General features: G+C 43.5%; 1 protein-coding gene across 2 annotated transcripts in view; it reads right to left on the reverse strand.

Moving 5' to 3' along the window:
* Window positions 1–15809, reverse strand: part of LOC140198136 (uncharacterized) — a 187348-nt gene that overhangs the window by 20464 nt on the left and 151075 nt on the right. For both annotated transcript variants that reach the window (XM_072259094.1, XM_072259093.1), the window contains exons 14-17: window positions 14986–15078; window positions 9830–9937; window positions 3691–3783; window positions 1076–1171 (exon numbers count right to left, since the gene is read on the reverse strand). In XM_072259094.1, the coding sequence (XP_072115195.1) occupies window positions 1076–1171; window positions 3691–3783; window positions 9830–9937; window positions 14986–15078 (390 nt within the window). The remainder of the gene's footprint in view (window positions 1–1075; window positions 1172–3690; window positions 3784–9829; window positions 9938–14985; window positions 15079–15809) is intronic.

A 15809-nucleotide genomic window follows, 5' to 3' on the forward strand; every position in this document is an offset into this window, starting at 1 on the left:
CCCCCTTCTTTCCAGTCCTGATTAAAGGTCTCAGCCCGAGACATCGACTGTTTATTAATTTTCATAGTTGCTGCCTGACCTGCTGAGTTCCTCCAGCATCTTGTGTGTCTTGCTATGCACTTGGAATCCTCAGTCTCTCTGTTCAACATTTCTACCATGGACTGCAGATATCCAAGTCCTATTTCAACTCGACAAAATGGATGACCTTGTACTTGTCAGAATTAAGTTCCATTTGCTAATGCTCTACCCAGCTTTTCATCTGACCCATATCCTATTGCAGACTTGGACAACTTTCCTCACCATCCACAACACCACCAATTCTCATTCATCTGTAAACTTACTAATCATACCTCCTAAACTCACAACTAAGTCGTTAATATATATCACAAAGTGCAGAAGTCCTACAACCATTCACTACTGTACATGAGTAGGTGCAGACTTCAAATCAGAAAAAAAACATTCTTCCAACACAACCTCTGCCTTCTGTCATCAAGCTGATTTTGGATCCATTTAGTTGGATTACCTTGGATCCCAGGTGTTTCAGCCTTCTGGATCAGCCTCTCATGTGTGACCATGTCAAATGCTTTACGAAAGTCTGCATGGAGAACATCTTTCACATTGCCTCCAGCAATCTTCTTTGCCATCTCCTCAGATTAGAGAGATACAGTTTTCCTGACTCTAGGCATTACTGACAATCCCTAATCAGATCCTGATCTCTCCAATTATACACAACTCCCATGACTTAAATTCTCTCCAATAATTTCCATGCAGGCACAGATGGAAATCACTCAAATTCAATTCAAAGTTCTGGACTTCCACAATCCAGCAGGAGTCCCAAACCCATCAGCTCACCTGCTAAGAGATCCCAGCACCTCTGTGCAGAACCTCCAACAAAATCCAGCAAAATCTGAGCCAGAACTGTTCCCGACTGACAGCAGCCAGCCAGGACAGATTTGATAACGTGCTGGAGAATTCCCCTCAACTGCTCCCTTTAGAAGCTGAAGTGATGGTGAGATCAGGGAAAGTTTTCACAGTGATTGAGTTCTTTAGAAAATGTTTTGTTTTTGATACTTACTGCAAACTGGAAAGAATCTGGATAATGCTGTCACAAATGTGATTGCTGATACTGTCAATATGATCCAGAGTGGAATGTTGATCTTGCAGCTTTGATCTGAAATGTACAGAAGTGAACCCACTGAGTAAATTAACACTGCTTCTCCACACGCACTCCCAGTTTAAAATACATTTAACACAGTCATATGTCCAACGGCATTCATGAGACGAAGCAACAAGTTAATCAAAACAATGTAAATTTATTACCAAAATATATACTGTATATGTCACCATTTACTAACTTAAGATTCACTTTCTTGCAGGAAATCAAAGTAGAACAGAGAAATACAATAGAAACAATGAAAAACTACACACAAAGGCAGACAAACAATCAAATCGAAAAGATTATTGAACGGTCTCGGCCAGAAATATCGACTATACTCTATTCCATAGATGCTGCCTGGCCTGCTGAGTTCCTCCAGCATTTTGTGTGTCTTGCTTGGATTCCCAGCATCTGCAGACTTTCTCTTGTTCATTCAGATGTATTTGATTTATTAAATGCAAACACAAAACTAAATCCTAGAAAGAGGTAAACATGTGAAACCTGTAATATTCCCCACACACCCAAGATCCAAGGTTATGTTGTCCATAACAGCTACACAGTCAGCACTAATTACACTGCAAAAGGCAAATGCTAACAATACCTTCTCTCTCCTTCACTTGTAATGTACCCCTGGGATTCCTTTTTGCTGTGGACTGTCACTTTAAGGCACAAGAAAGAACTGAGACTAACTTTTGGATTTCTGCTGAGAGAGAGAGGGGCAGAGTCTGCCTTTCAGCTCATGTTTGCACTTTTACAAGGACTGACTACTGCTGTCAGCTTCTGGGTTGCCATGGAGAGAGAGAGAGGTGGAGTTATTTGATGGACAATCGATGTTATGGTGTCTCTGCAGCGTGTTTACTTTTTACAACGACAGTTACAGACACAGAAACACATGCTCAGAGTCAAGATGGATTCGGTTAATGAAAGACACCAGTGAGTGGGTCGCTGGTTTAAACTTTCAGTAACCCAAAAAGGGTGAGTGGAGATCGACCCTGAGTATTGATAAATGACTCTCACAAGCTTTCTGCAACTAGAGCAAGTTTGCAGGAAGAGAAGAGAGGAAAGATAGGTTTGAAACAGAAGAAACCGAGTGTCAAAGAGATCACTGTTTGGACTCTCTCTCTAAGTAGCCCATGAGGGTGAGTTTGATTCCACTCGACTATGAAAGTGTGATTGTCACATAGTTAATCCACAGGAATGAGTTTTCTGGGGAGGGGAGTACCTTTGTGAATACCACTTGTGTGTTACCCTTGTTTTGGTGTGGTAGTTCACTGAAGAAAGGCACCCCTGTGGCAAATCACTGTTGGAGTTATTTCATACGTCACGGAACTGGATAAGTGGCCATCACAGTTGTGTGTTTGGGGTAACCTTGTGTGGAAACTACCTGTGTGTGATAATCCTTGCCTGGGTTAGCAGTTTTACCACTTGAAGACGGTACGTCAGTGATAGACTACTGTTGGTGATAATCCATACGTGGATTCTGTTGGAGACACACAGTTTTGGACACTGGATGAGCTTTGTTGTGCCCACAGAAAGGTGGGTTTTGCAGGATCGATCAGGAGAATCAATCAGTGGCTCTCACAGTGTGGAAAAGGTGTGACCGGTGGGGAGTTATTCGTGTGTCTAATCCTCACCTGGGTTGATAATTCTACCACAGAAGAACGGTCCCCTTGTTGTGGTCACATTCGGTGACTTCTAAAGGATTTCAGAGGACAACAGGAAGAATCGATGGCATCGGCTTACTCGGACAACCACAAAACCTCTCTCTCTGCATCACTACTCAACTCAACACGATGAACTGAACTTAACTTTACTCATCACCGTAAGACTGTATCCATTTACCCCTAGGCTTGAAAAAGCTTGGTCTTTATATTTCCACACTTATATACATATAATCTTTGCTAACCTGTTTGATATATCTGAATTTATATTACTGTATTGCATAGTTACTAATAAATAGCATTAGTTAACAGCAATACCAGACTCCAAAGTGTTTTCTATTTCTGCTGGTTCTTTAACACACTAACTCACCTTCTCTCTCCTCCTCCAACCCTGATAGCCCTTCCCTCGCTCCTCATTCTCCATCAATCAGATAACTCTTTCCCCTTCTCTAACCTCTTTCTGTGATTTATTGCTGCCCTGTTACAATATCATTGGAAACTTGTTTGTGACTGTTTAAAATCCCATCACCGGACTCAACCTGATGAAAAGTTGCAGTCACAACAGATTTGCCACCATCAATTCTCCACTCTGGTCAGTAGCATGCTTTCAGTTCCATCAGGTTCACCTTCGGGAGTTTATCAAGCAGCTTCTGGAAGTCTGGACACACCCTGTATAACCTACAGTGTCTATACTGGGTCAAACCTCCAGCAGGTCTCCCAGTCCCCAGCTGTAGACTGTGGGGCTGAGGACTGCAGGTGCTGGTGTTCCATATAAAGCAGTTCACAATGTACTGACTGAGATACTCATTCCCTTCCTGCACTGAGCACCATAGCCACCATTTTAATGTAATTTAAGAATATTTGTGCACATACCTTTAGACACAATCCAGCAAATGAGGGCAATGAGGATGAAGACAAGAACCACAATGTTACAAATATTCAGTCGCCACCACCACTGCTTGTCATCTAGAGTCCACAGGGAGAAATGAACAACAACATTAGAACTGTTTCAAAACTGAAGTAACAGATCAACACAAACAGTTCTACATACGTTTCAGTGGACAAGTGTTCCAGATAACAGACATGGATTGGGATTGGTCAGGTTGGCTGTGATAATGAATGTCCTAAACATGAAACAATCCCACCAGGTTGGAAAAGGACCAGGTGTCAGAGCAATGCAGTGAGGGAGGTTCAGAGAGTTCACTCCACTGTCAGTGTGTGCAGATCCCTGGACAAACTAAAGACCTTGTGGTTAGTTCTGGAAATATATTGTAGAACCTGGGTATCCATTATCCTCAGGCCGTGAAGATGGAAATGGCAGGAAGACTGCAGTCTCTCTGTGTACAGACTGAGCCAATGAGACGAGACCCCACTGTAAATAAGCTCAGTCGTATTATCCCAGTGGTCAAGTGCTGCAATTGACATGGTCATGCCAGTCAGCCAATCAGGATGGTGGAATTAGGAGAAGGTCCTGGAGAAAGCTGGGTGGAGAGAGATTTGTGACGGACACTGGTGGCGTTCCTGGTCTTTTGGCGGGAGATGGAGAGAGGAGAGGATCGGGAGAGGCAGCTGCAGGATTTGATCCAACGGGAAGGCATGATTCAAAGGAGTCCAAATGGGAAGTTCTACTGGTGATCAGAGATGAGGAGTTGGTGCCGTTGGTAAGGGACACACCCAGAGTTTGGAAAATATGATCTCCAACACTGTGCACATTTCATGGAGAAGACCGTAGGGACATGAACTTGCTTGAGGTACTGGTGTATATGAATGATCTCATAGTGCTCGAGTCCACACTGGAGGAGCACAAGACGAGACTACTGAAGGTGCTAGACCGCCTGAAAACTGAAGGGTTAAAACTGTCACTGGACAATTGCCAGTTCTACAAGATGTCAGTCAATTACGTCGGGCACATAGTGTCTCAGGATGGAATAACTATATATCTGTCCAAGGTCAAGGCAGAGACCACATGGCGAAGGCCCAAGAATTTGAGAACTCTACATGTATTCCATGGATTCTGTGGGTACTACCAGAGATTTGTGAAGGATTACTCCAAAGTAAGCCAGCCTTTGAATCAGCTTCTGTGTGGTTATCCTCCCTTAGGGAATAAAGGGAAGAGAACGAGAGGAGAAGAAGGTAATGTTTATCTTGGAGCCTTTTGGAGAAAGATGGGATGCAAAATATGAAGAGGCCTTTCAGCTGCTGAAGGAGTTGCTGACTAAAGCACCTGTGTTGAGCTTTGCAAAGCCCCAGCTGCCATATGTCCTGCACACCAATGCCAACCCCGAGGGTTTAGGGGGTGTTCTATATCAGGATCAGGGCAAAGGGTTGAGTCCCATTGTTTTCATCAGCTGGAGTCTGTCACCTCTGAACGAAACTACCCTATGCACAAATTGGGTTGTGGTGGATAAGTTAGATGACTATCTATATGGTGCCAAGTCGGAGGTGGGGACAGACAACAATCCTGACCTTGGCGAAGCTGGATTCCACAGGTCACCGTTGGTCAGCAGCATTCTCTGTTTATGATTTCAGCCTGAAATATCGGCTGGGAAGTCAGAACATTGATGTGGAGTCATGGTCCTGACGGTCACATGAGGTGCTGGAAATGGACAGAGGGTGGGAGTGTGTTCCTGCCTCTGGTGTTAAAGCAATGTGCCAGCTTTCCACCACAGGGAAATGAGCAGCAAGGCTGTGGCAGGATAGAGCTGTGGATCATTTGGGAGCTTCCGGTTGTGCCATTCCACAAGCTTATTGCCACTTGACAGCTCTGGATACAAAGCAGTTGCCTGCCTTGAGTCCTGTGGAATTGGCAGTAACCCAGTGAGACAACACTTGTATAGATGTCACTTGGTCATCTGTTGCAGAAGGGGATATGGGCCAAGCTGAAAAGATGAAACACCCTACCATACCCCTACTGATGAGGGAGTTGAGGAACCAGGTTTTATACAGGGTCATGTCTCCTCCAGACAGGACTCAGCATTCCTAGTTGGTTTTGCCTGAGAAGCATCAGAGGATTGTGTTGAAGTCGCTTCATGATGATTCTGGTTACTTGGGGTTTGACAAGACTGTTGGCCAGAAAGAATGACAATCTACAAATCAGTCAATTCAAGGAATCAAGGACAGTGGAATCAGACAGACTATTTGCCTTTGTTCCTGCCCGCATGCTTGGGGATGGAGGCTGCCATTTTGTGAAGACTCTCTATTCTCCATTTTGTGAGTTTGACATGCTGGGCTTGATCAATGTTTTGAATAAGACACAATGATACTTCAGGTAATCTGCTGGACTGGAGATCATTTCCAAATAAGAAGTTATTTGTGAGATGTTCTTTGATTGGATATAACATGCAGTTTCTGAATGTTGGCATTGATGCATGCCTGAAGTGATTCGAGCTCATTGCTGATTGAGAACAAAAAGCCATAAATTATCAACTGTCACTTGATGGGAAGAGGGAATAAACTGGTGCTGGCTTGGAGCACAGCCAATAACAAGGTGTTAAAGAACAGAAACATGACCTGTGGCCAATGACACTGGAATGTGATATTTGAATTGAATAGGAATTGATATAAAAGTGGATGCTTTGTGTGTGCTGGTAGCAGTAACTTTGAAGAACAACCATCGCAGATACAAGCGTGAGCAACCCTATGTGAAAGACGTGGTGAGTGAATCAGGACTATGAGGAACGCCTGGCCAGCGTAAACTCCTTTGCCAGGTAATACCTTTGCTATTCTTTGACTGTTGAGGAAAGTCAGGGGTACTTAGCGGGTGGGCACACAAGTTATTTAGTGTATGAATTCACGTTCTTGTTAGTTTAAACAATAAAGGTACTTGTCAGTAAATACAGATTTCTCTGTGCCTCACTAATCATCCTTACAAGTAATTTTTTTTAACAACAAGACCTACAGATTGGTCCGAGATCTGTTTTATTGGCCCCGAATGAAGCCTGAGGTTGAAGAGTCCTGCATTTGATCTATTTGGAGGAAGTTGGCTGATAACTGGGTGTCTACACTTTACATAGCGGACAGCCAGATGCCAAATGTGCCAGTTTTCCGGGTGAAGCCAGAAGCCGGGAATGGCCCTGTCAACATTCTCCATTGGAATCACCTTTTACCTCCAGGGCAGGAGGTACGTGTTGACTGAAAGCCTGACATGGACCCTACACCTAGTAGGAGAAGAGCAGAGAAGCAATCAGCGGAACGAGCTGAAAAGGACCTAACCACTGAATGCTGTACGGACTCAGAGGATGAGGACGTGGGGTGTGGTAAACGTTACCGTAAGCAAACTCTGAAACTGTTTAGAGGAACAAAGTTGCGGAGAGATCGTTGACTTTTGCAAAGAAAGTAGTTTTAACTTTCCACATATTGACAGATACTCCCACAGTGTAAAAGGACAAGATGGGTTACAGTTTGTCATCTGTGTTCAGGAAAGTTTCCTTAGTCAGTACGTAGAAGTCCCAATGAGAGAATGTGCGGTGCTCAATCTGTTCTTAGGGAATGAGACAGGGCAGGTGATAGAAGTTTGTGTAGGTGAGCACTTTGCATCTAGTGATCACAATGCCATTCGATTCAAAGCAAATTTGCAAAAAGATGGGACTGGTCCACAGGATGTGATTCTAAATTGGAGAAAGGCCAACTTTGATGGTATCAGAAAGGATCTGGCAAGTATGGACTGGAACAGGCTGTTTTCCGGCAAAAGCATAGTTGGTAAGCGGGAGACCTTCAAAAATGAAATTTTGGAAGTGTTAACCTTTTATGTGATTGTCAGAATAAAAGGTAAAGTTAACAGATGTAGGGAATCTTGGTTTTCTAGACATATTGAGGCCTGGTTACAAAAAAAGGAAGTTCATTGCAGGTGTAAACAAGAGAGAAGCTGCAGATGCTGGAAATCCAAGCAACACACACAAAATGCTGGAGGAACTCAGCAGGCCAGGCAGCATCTATGGAAAAAACTACCGTTGACGTTTCATGCCAAGACCCTTTGGCAGGACTGGAGAAAAAGAGATGAGGAGTAGATTTAAAAGGTGGGGGAAGGGGAGATAGAAACACAAGGTGATAGGTGAAACTGGGAGGGGGAGGGATGAAGTAAAGAGCTGGGAAGTTGAGTGGTGAAAGAGATACAGGGCTGGAGAAGGGCGAGTCTGATAGGAGAGACCAGAAGGCCAGGGAAGAACGAAAAGGGGAGAGGAGCACCAGAGGGAGGCGGTGAGCAGGCAAGGAGATAAGGTGAGAGAGGGAAAAGGGGATGGGGAATGGTGAAGGAGAGTGGAGGACATTACCGTAAGTTTGAGATCGATGTTCATGACATCAGGTTGGAGGCTATCCAGACGGAATATAAGGTCTTGTTCCTCCAACCTGAGTGTGGCCTCAACACGACTAGAGGAGGCCATGGATTGATATATCGGAATGGGAATGGGAAGTGGAATTAAATGGACCAGAGGAGGCCATGGATTGGCATATCGGAATGGGAATGGGAAGTGGAATTAAATGGGTGGCCACTGGGAGATCCCACTTCCTCTGGAAGATGGAGCGTAGATGCTCGGTGAAACGGGCTCCCAATCTACGTCTGGTCTCACCGATATAAAGGAGGCCACACCGGGAGCACCGGATACAGTATATCACCCGAACAGACTCACAGGTGAAGTGTCACCTCACCTGGAAAGACTGTTTGGGGCCCTGAATAGTAGTGAGGGAGGAGGGGTAGGGGCAGATGAAGCACTTGTTCCACTTGCAAGGATAAGTGGCAAGAGGGAGATCAGTGGGGAGGGATGAATGGACAAGAGAGTTGCATAGGACCGATCCCTGCGGAAAGCAGAAAATGTGCAGGGGGGGGAGGTGGGAATGATGTTCTTGGTGGTGTGATCCTGTTGGAGATGATGGAAGTTCCAGAGAATTATGCGCTGGACATGGAGGCTGGCGGGGTGGTAGGTGAGGACAAGAGGGACCCTATCCCTGGTAGGGTGGCATGAGGAAGGGGTAAGATGTGCTGAAAAATGTGAGATGGAATTTGATGCAGACAAGTGTGAGGTATTGCACTTTGGTTGGACCATCCAGGGTAGGTCTTACACAGTGAACGGTCGGGCACTGAGGAGTGTGGTAGAACAAAGGGATCTGGGAATACAGGTCCATAATTCATTGAAAGTGGAGTCACAGGTAGATAGGATCAAAAAGAAGTTTTTGGCACATTGACCTTCATAAATCAAAGTGCTGAGTACTGGAGATGGGATGCTATGTTGAAGTTGTATAAGACGTTGGTGAGGACTAATTTGGAGTATTGCGTGCAGTTTTGGTCACCTACCTACAGGAAAGATGTAAACAAGGTTGAAAGAGTGCAAAGGAAATTTACACTCTGAGGGACCTGAGTGACATGGAAAGATTGAACAGGTTAGGATTATGTTCCCTGGAATGTAGAGTATTGAGAGGAGATTTGACAGAGGCACACACAATTATCAGGGGTATAGACAGAGTAAATGCAAACAGGCATTTTCCACTGATGTCGGGTGGGATTATTATCAAGAGTTTACAGGTTAAGGGTGAAAGGTGAAAGTTTAAGGGGAACATGAAAGTCGTCAGAGCAGGGAAGAAGCTGTCAGTACAAGTGGAGCATGCAAGCTCGATTTCAACATTAGAGAGATGTCAGGATGGGTAGACGGATGGTTGGGGGTATGGAGGGCTATGGTGCTGGTGCAGGTCAATGGGAGTTTAAATGGGTTGGCATGGACTAGATGGGCCGACAGGCCTGTTTCTGTGTCATATTTTTCTATGACACTCCCTCCTCAGGGCCACTTCTCCCAAAACCTCCTCTGCAGTCGGATCAGAGCCGATTCCAGAACAACTCCAGACATTCTGTGTCACCACTTCAAATCTCAACCTGTCAATCATGTAGGAGAATTGCATTCCGGATGCCACAGGAATCCTCAGACTCTGTGGGGATGAGGGTGGGTGTGTGGGAGGAGTTCATTTTGTCAACATGAGTCACTTGGTATTTCTGCTGAAATGCAAATTAGACAATAACAGGTACCTGGAGATCCTTTCCTTATCCAGCACATGAATATAATAGCATATGCTGCAGAAAACACCAGTCCCACCATCGATGTAACGGCAACTCCTACATCCTCTCGTCCGAGGCCTGCAATTAAAAACATTGAATAACTGTATCTGTAACCAGATCAAGGTCATAAGAGGAGAGAATGCTGCCTCTTGAACAGAAGGCTGATGCCCACATGAACTGAAAAACTCAGCTAATTTCCTGTGAAGAGGGACAGCAGTGAACTTCTCCAATTTGACAGCACCTTTCATCACACTCTGTTCAAGAGCAGATCTCTGCCAATGATCTCGTGCAGTCAGTGTTGGAGGGAATGTGGAACGTGGTTTATACTGAGCAAGGCTGAACAAAAAGCAGTGTGACAGAAACCGACAAGCTGATGAGTGATGCTGGTTTCATATTTCCTCACGATACAGAGGGACGTCACTGACACTTTGTCAGTTCTCAGAGCAAATCTCATCAACCCCATTCCCAACCACCCCCCTATTTCCCTGCAACCTATTTCTTGTCCGTGCTTCACCTGCTACTTGCTGAGGATTCCCAGCAGATTCAGGTTTTAATTCCAGGAGCAGGTGATTTAGTCCCTCGAACTGTTCATGGCTGACAAATGACCTAGCTCCACATGGCCAGTGTTACAGAGGCTTTGTGGGGACGGGGATTGAGACCAGAACCCCTGGGATCCAGATACAGATCTGGGAAATCTACACCACACTCACTCAAATAGCAAAACTAAAACAGAGAGAATCAGCAGAGTCACAGGAAGGAATGGAGGGAGGAGGAAAGAAAATCAGCACCGGCAGAATAAATGGTTGTTGTCAGGGTGTTCGGGAGCCCTGAGGGATGAAGGTCAGAAATTAATAGCTGCAGATGTCCCAGTTCAGAGCTGCGATAGTGAAACCAATTGTTACAGGGGTGGCCAAAAACACATGATGCAGTTACCATGCAGTTCCACTAGAGGGGAGTGTTGCACAGGGAATGACATCACGTGTCCCTGACAGGGAAATGATGGGCATGAGGGTGACCAGCACCCACAGTGCCCGGTTACATTTGTACAGTGGGTGTTACTCCTTTTTCACCCCAGGAAAAGGGATTCCCAGTTGGAAAACACTGGAACAAACCAATTTTCTGCAATTAAATTTCCTGCCCCAAGTTTCCCAGTCCCAGATGCCCTCAAGTAGCAGCAGGACTCTCTATCTCCCCGTGATCTTTAATTCAGACCATAAGACCATAAGATATAGGAGCAGAATTAGGCATTTGGCCCATTGAGTCTGCTCTGCCATTTCATCACGGCTGACCCAATTTTCCTCTCAGCCCCAATCTCTGCCTTCTCCCTGTATCCTTTCATGCCCTGACCAATCAAGAATCTATCAACCTTTTCCTTAAATATGCCATACATAAAGATTTGGCCTCTACAGCTGCATGTGGCAAAGAATTCCACAGATTCTGTCTGAAGAAATTCCTCCTCATCTCCGTTCTAAAAGGACTCCACTCTATTCTGAAGCTGTATCCTCTGGTCTTCAACTCTCCCACCGCAGGAAAGATCCTTTCCATATCCACTACATCAAGGCCTTTCACCATTCGATAGGTTTCAATGAGGTCACCCCTCATCCTTCTGAATTCCAGTGAACACAGGCCTGGAGCCATCAAACGTTCTTCATATGACAAGCGATTCAATCTTGGAATCACTTTCGTGAATCTTCTTTGAATCCTCTCCAGTTTCAGCACATCCTTTCTAGGGTGCCCAAACCTGCTCACAATACTCATCAGTGCTTCATAAGGTTTCAACATTACCTCCTTGTTTTTCTATTCTAGTCCACCTGAAATAAATGCTAATATTGTAGTTGCCTTCCTCATCACAGACTCCACCTGCAAATTAACCTTCAGGGAATCCTACACAAGGACTCTCAAGTCCCATTACACCTCATTGTTTTGTACTTTCTGTCCATTTTTTGATTCTCTGGATTCTATTTTATCTTCTTATATATGGAAAAATAAGTGTTCTAGACTAAACAAAATTCATCTTCAGAAAGCTAAAAAGAATGGAGGGCTAGCTTTATCGAATTTTACGGTTTTATTATAGGGCAGTTAATATATGTAATACTACATTTTGGTTATATTACATTAATCATGAGGATTATCCGATGTGGGTTTCTTTAGAAGATAACTCTGTTGATAAATTTTCGATTATTTATATTCTTGGATCCTCACTTCCTTTGTCTTTGAGTAAGTTAACTGACAATTTGGTAGTTAAACATACTTTGAGGATATGGGTACAATTCCGAAAATACTTTGGCTCATTGAGATTTTCTCTTTAAGTCCCCTTTTTTCTAATTTTTTTTTAAACCTTCCATGATCGATGTGGCCTTTTGTTTGAGCAATTGTCAACTAAATATAGCTTACCTAAAACTCACTTTTTTCAATACCTAAAAATAAGAGATTTTTTACGGTCTCAGATCTGTACATTTCCTAAAAGTCCTGATAAGAACCTATTAGATGTAACTTTTAATTTGAAACCTTTTTATAATGGATCTATATCTAATATTTACCGATATAGATCCATTGGTTGCTGGGAATGAGAAGTGTCCCTTTAGATAAAACTAAAACTCTTTGGGAACAAGACTTACAGACTTCAATTTTGGAGGAAACATGGAAGGAATTTTCAAATTGATTAACACTTCTTTGTTACGTGCCCGCCACTCTCTTCTACAATTTAAAGTGGTCCATAGGGCCCATATGACCAAAGATAAGTTGTCTCGCTTTTATTTCGATATATCTCCTTATTGTGATAAATGTAATAATGGAGAAGCTTTGCTCATTCATATGTTTTGGACATGCCCTAGTCTTGAAAAATATTGGAAGGAAGTATTTCAAACCTTCTCAGTACTTTTCAAAGTAAACCTTAAGCCTAATCCTTTGACTGCTCTATTTGACATTGTTGTAGGGAAGGATATTATTTTAGAGTCAGCTGATTTGCACCTTCCAGCTTTTATCTCTCTTATGGCTAGGATAGCGCTTTTGCTTAAATGGAAAGAAGTAGTCTCGCCTACTCACGCTCAATGGCTACGTGATGTAATGTCATGTTTAAATTTAGAGAAGATTCGCTGTTCAACTTCTGAACCTAAACAAGACTTTCAAACAATGTGGGGACCTTTTTTTGAAATATTTTCAAAACCTTTGATTTGCTGTTGAAGCACAGCTGATGGCTAATAATATACTTTTTTCTCTTCCTTCTTTTTCTTCACTAATCAGCTTCGGTTTTGGTAGTGGGCTAGATATTTTTTCTATAATAATTACTATATTTCAATTTTGTGATTAATTAATCTGTATGAATATGTGGAGGCAGACATAATAGTGAAATTTAAGAGACTACTAGACAGGTATATGGATGAATTTGATGTGGGGGATTATATGGGAGGCAGGGTTTGAGGGTCGGCACAACAATGTGGGCTGAAGGGCCTGTACTGTGTTGTACTTTTCTATGTTCTATGTTCTAATATAGGGTAAGGAGTTTTTATGTATGATTCAGTATAACGTATTTGATATATATTTTTTTCTTGAAATTTCTTGAAACACAAATCTTTATCTGTGGTCTTGCCAACATCTGTCTCCACAACGTCTCCACCAACTGTTCTAGCACTCTGGTTCCCATCTCCCTGCAACTCTAGTTTAAATCCCACCATGAAGCATCAACAAACCTTCCCTCTCCAGTTCAGGGACAAACCGTCCCTTCTCTATTTGTCTCACCAAAGTGATATTCCAGTTCTTGAAGGGGATGGCCACAGGGGTACTCTACACTGGTTCCTTAACCTCTTTCCCCTTCCTGACTTTCACCCAGTTTCCTGTGTCCTGCACCTTGGGTGTAACTACCACTTGGTATGTCTTATCTATCACCCCTTCAGCATCATAAATGATCTGGAATTCATCCAGTTTCAGCTCCAGTTCCTTAACACTGTTTGTTAGAAGCTGCAGCTGGATGCACTTCTCCTTGTTGTAGTCACCAGAGACACTGGAGGTCTCCCTGCCTTCCCACAGCATGTAAGAGGAGCATTTCACTATCCTGCCTGGCATCTCTACTGTCCTAACTGGGCATATATAATGAAGAGAAGGGAAAAAAATTCAAGGTTGACTTTTCATTGTCTTCTCTGAGTGAAGCCTCCCTTTGAAGAGCAAAAACCTCGAAGAGCTAAAGTCTCAAAATCACCACTCTATGTCCACTGAGACGATGGACACTGTACTTGCCCCTACCTTTCTTTAATTTGCTCTTACTAATCAATCCTAAATGCCGATTGGTGGCTGGTCACCAAACCATGACCCACTGCTGCCTTTTATCCTCAAGAAGTGAACCAGGTTGATGTCCCCTCTTCTCCAAAGTTCTCATGTTTGGATTGGCTGCTGGTCAAAGCTCTTTTTCTTGTAAAATTTGACTTCTTGTAAAATTTAACTGCTTCACCCTTTAACTGTCTCAGATCCATTCAGCACAGCCCTCGTTTCTGCAAATTCTGCTCAATAAGCATAAACCAGAATCCTTAAAGACCAATTTCTCCTTCCTGTGATTTGGGACACAAAATTCCTCTGTGTCTCCAAGACCTGTTCAGGACTTGTCAGAATCCTGATGCCCATATGAATTTGTCTTGCTGTAGAGTGGCATTTATCCCTGGTTTTGCTCATTCCCATCTATTAATCCCTGTTGGCCACAGAGCTGCTACCACTTCTTGCTTAATTGGGAAATGTGTCATGCAACCTGTCACTCCTCGGTCAATCTGAGACAAGTTGTAATCCAAACACAGATCCTTGCAGGACACCATTAGTCACATTCTCCCAACATGGGCCACGTAATCTCCTGCAAATTATCCCCACTCTCTGCCTTGTCCCATTGAGGCAACTGTCTGCTCAGGTCAACATTTTGCCTTCAGTTCCATGAGCATCAGTGAAATGCCATTAAAGTCTAAACCTCCAGCAGATCTCCCTGTGGGAAAGGACCTCAGCTGTGGGACTGAGGACTTCAGGTGCTGGTGGTCCTGGTAAAGCAGTTCACAACATCCTGACTGAGATACTCTCTCCATTCCAACCAAACTCCAGAGAACCCAGTTCATCATTTACATGAAAATACAGAATAATATTTCAGCACATACCTTTAAACGCTGTCCAGGAAATTGTAGCAATGACGATGACAACGAGAAAACCAACATTACAGACAGATATCTGTCTTCTGAATCTATAAAAGCCTTTGGATAAATGAAAATTAATCAGTTTGAATGCCAGAGTAACAGATCTACACAAATTATATCACATAAGCATCGATTTACAATGTATTCTTGGTAATGAAGATTAATCCTGAGTTAGTCAGGCTTCCTAAACAGAGAGAAACCCAACCAATTCAGAAATTGAGCTGAAATCAGAACACCAGAATGAAGAAAGTCCAGGGATCTTTCTCAAACTGGCAGCAAGCAGAGAATCCAGGAAACAACAGATATACACAAACAAACACATATTTGATAATTTCTGTACTCCCTTATCGAGTGTCTGCACATGCAGAATTGGCAGATACACTGCAGTCTCCCTGTGTACATATCCAGCAGATGAGGTAACAATCCACTACAAATCAGCTTTGTATTATTCTAGAGACCATGAAGGTTTCAGTTGACGTGGTCCTGCCTGTGGTGACAATACCCAGCCCCAGCTACAGCACTGAGGTTCCACTGTGAAGCCTGTTCTGTTGTTGAGGACTGAACCATCACCACACCCAGATGCTCGAGGCTTCAAACAGTGTTCTGGTCCAAGAAAAAATGGAACTCAATGTGAGTGCAGACTAAACTGCCCAAATGCTGGGACATTTAACATGGATAAGGGTAGTGGGTGTCCAGGAAGTCCATTGGTAACCAGTGATACATGCCTGAGGGATTGTTCACCAAAAGATCCAAGGGATACTTTTCCTTCACCCAGATTTTTTAATTCA

Source organism: Mobula birostris, chromosome 5 (assembly GCF_030028105.1).
Source record: "Mobula birostris isolate sMobBir1 chromosome 5, sMobBir1.hap1, whole genome shotgun sequence".
In the NCBI taxonomy this organism is placed as follows: Eukaryota; Metazoa; Chordata; class Chondrichthyes; order Myliobatiformes; family Myliobatidae; genus Mobula; species Mobula birostris.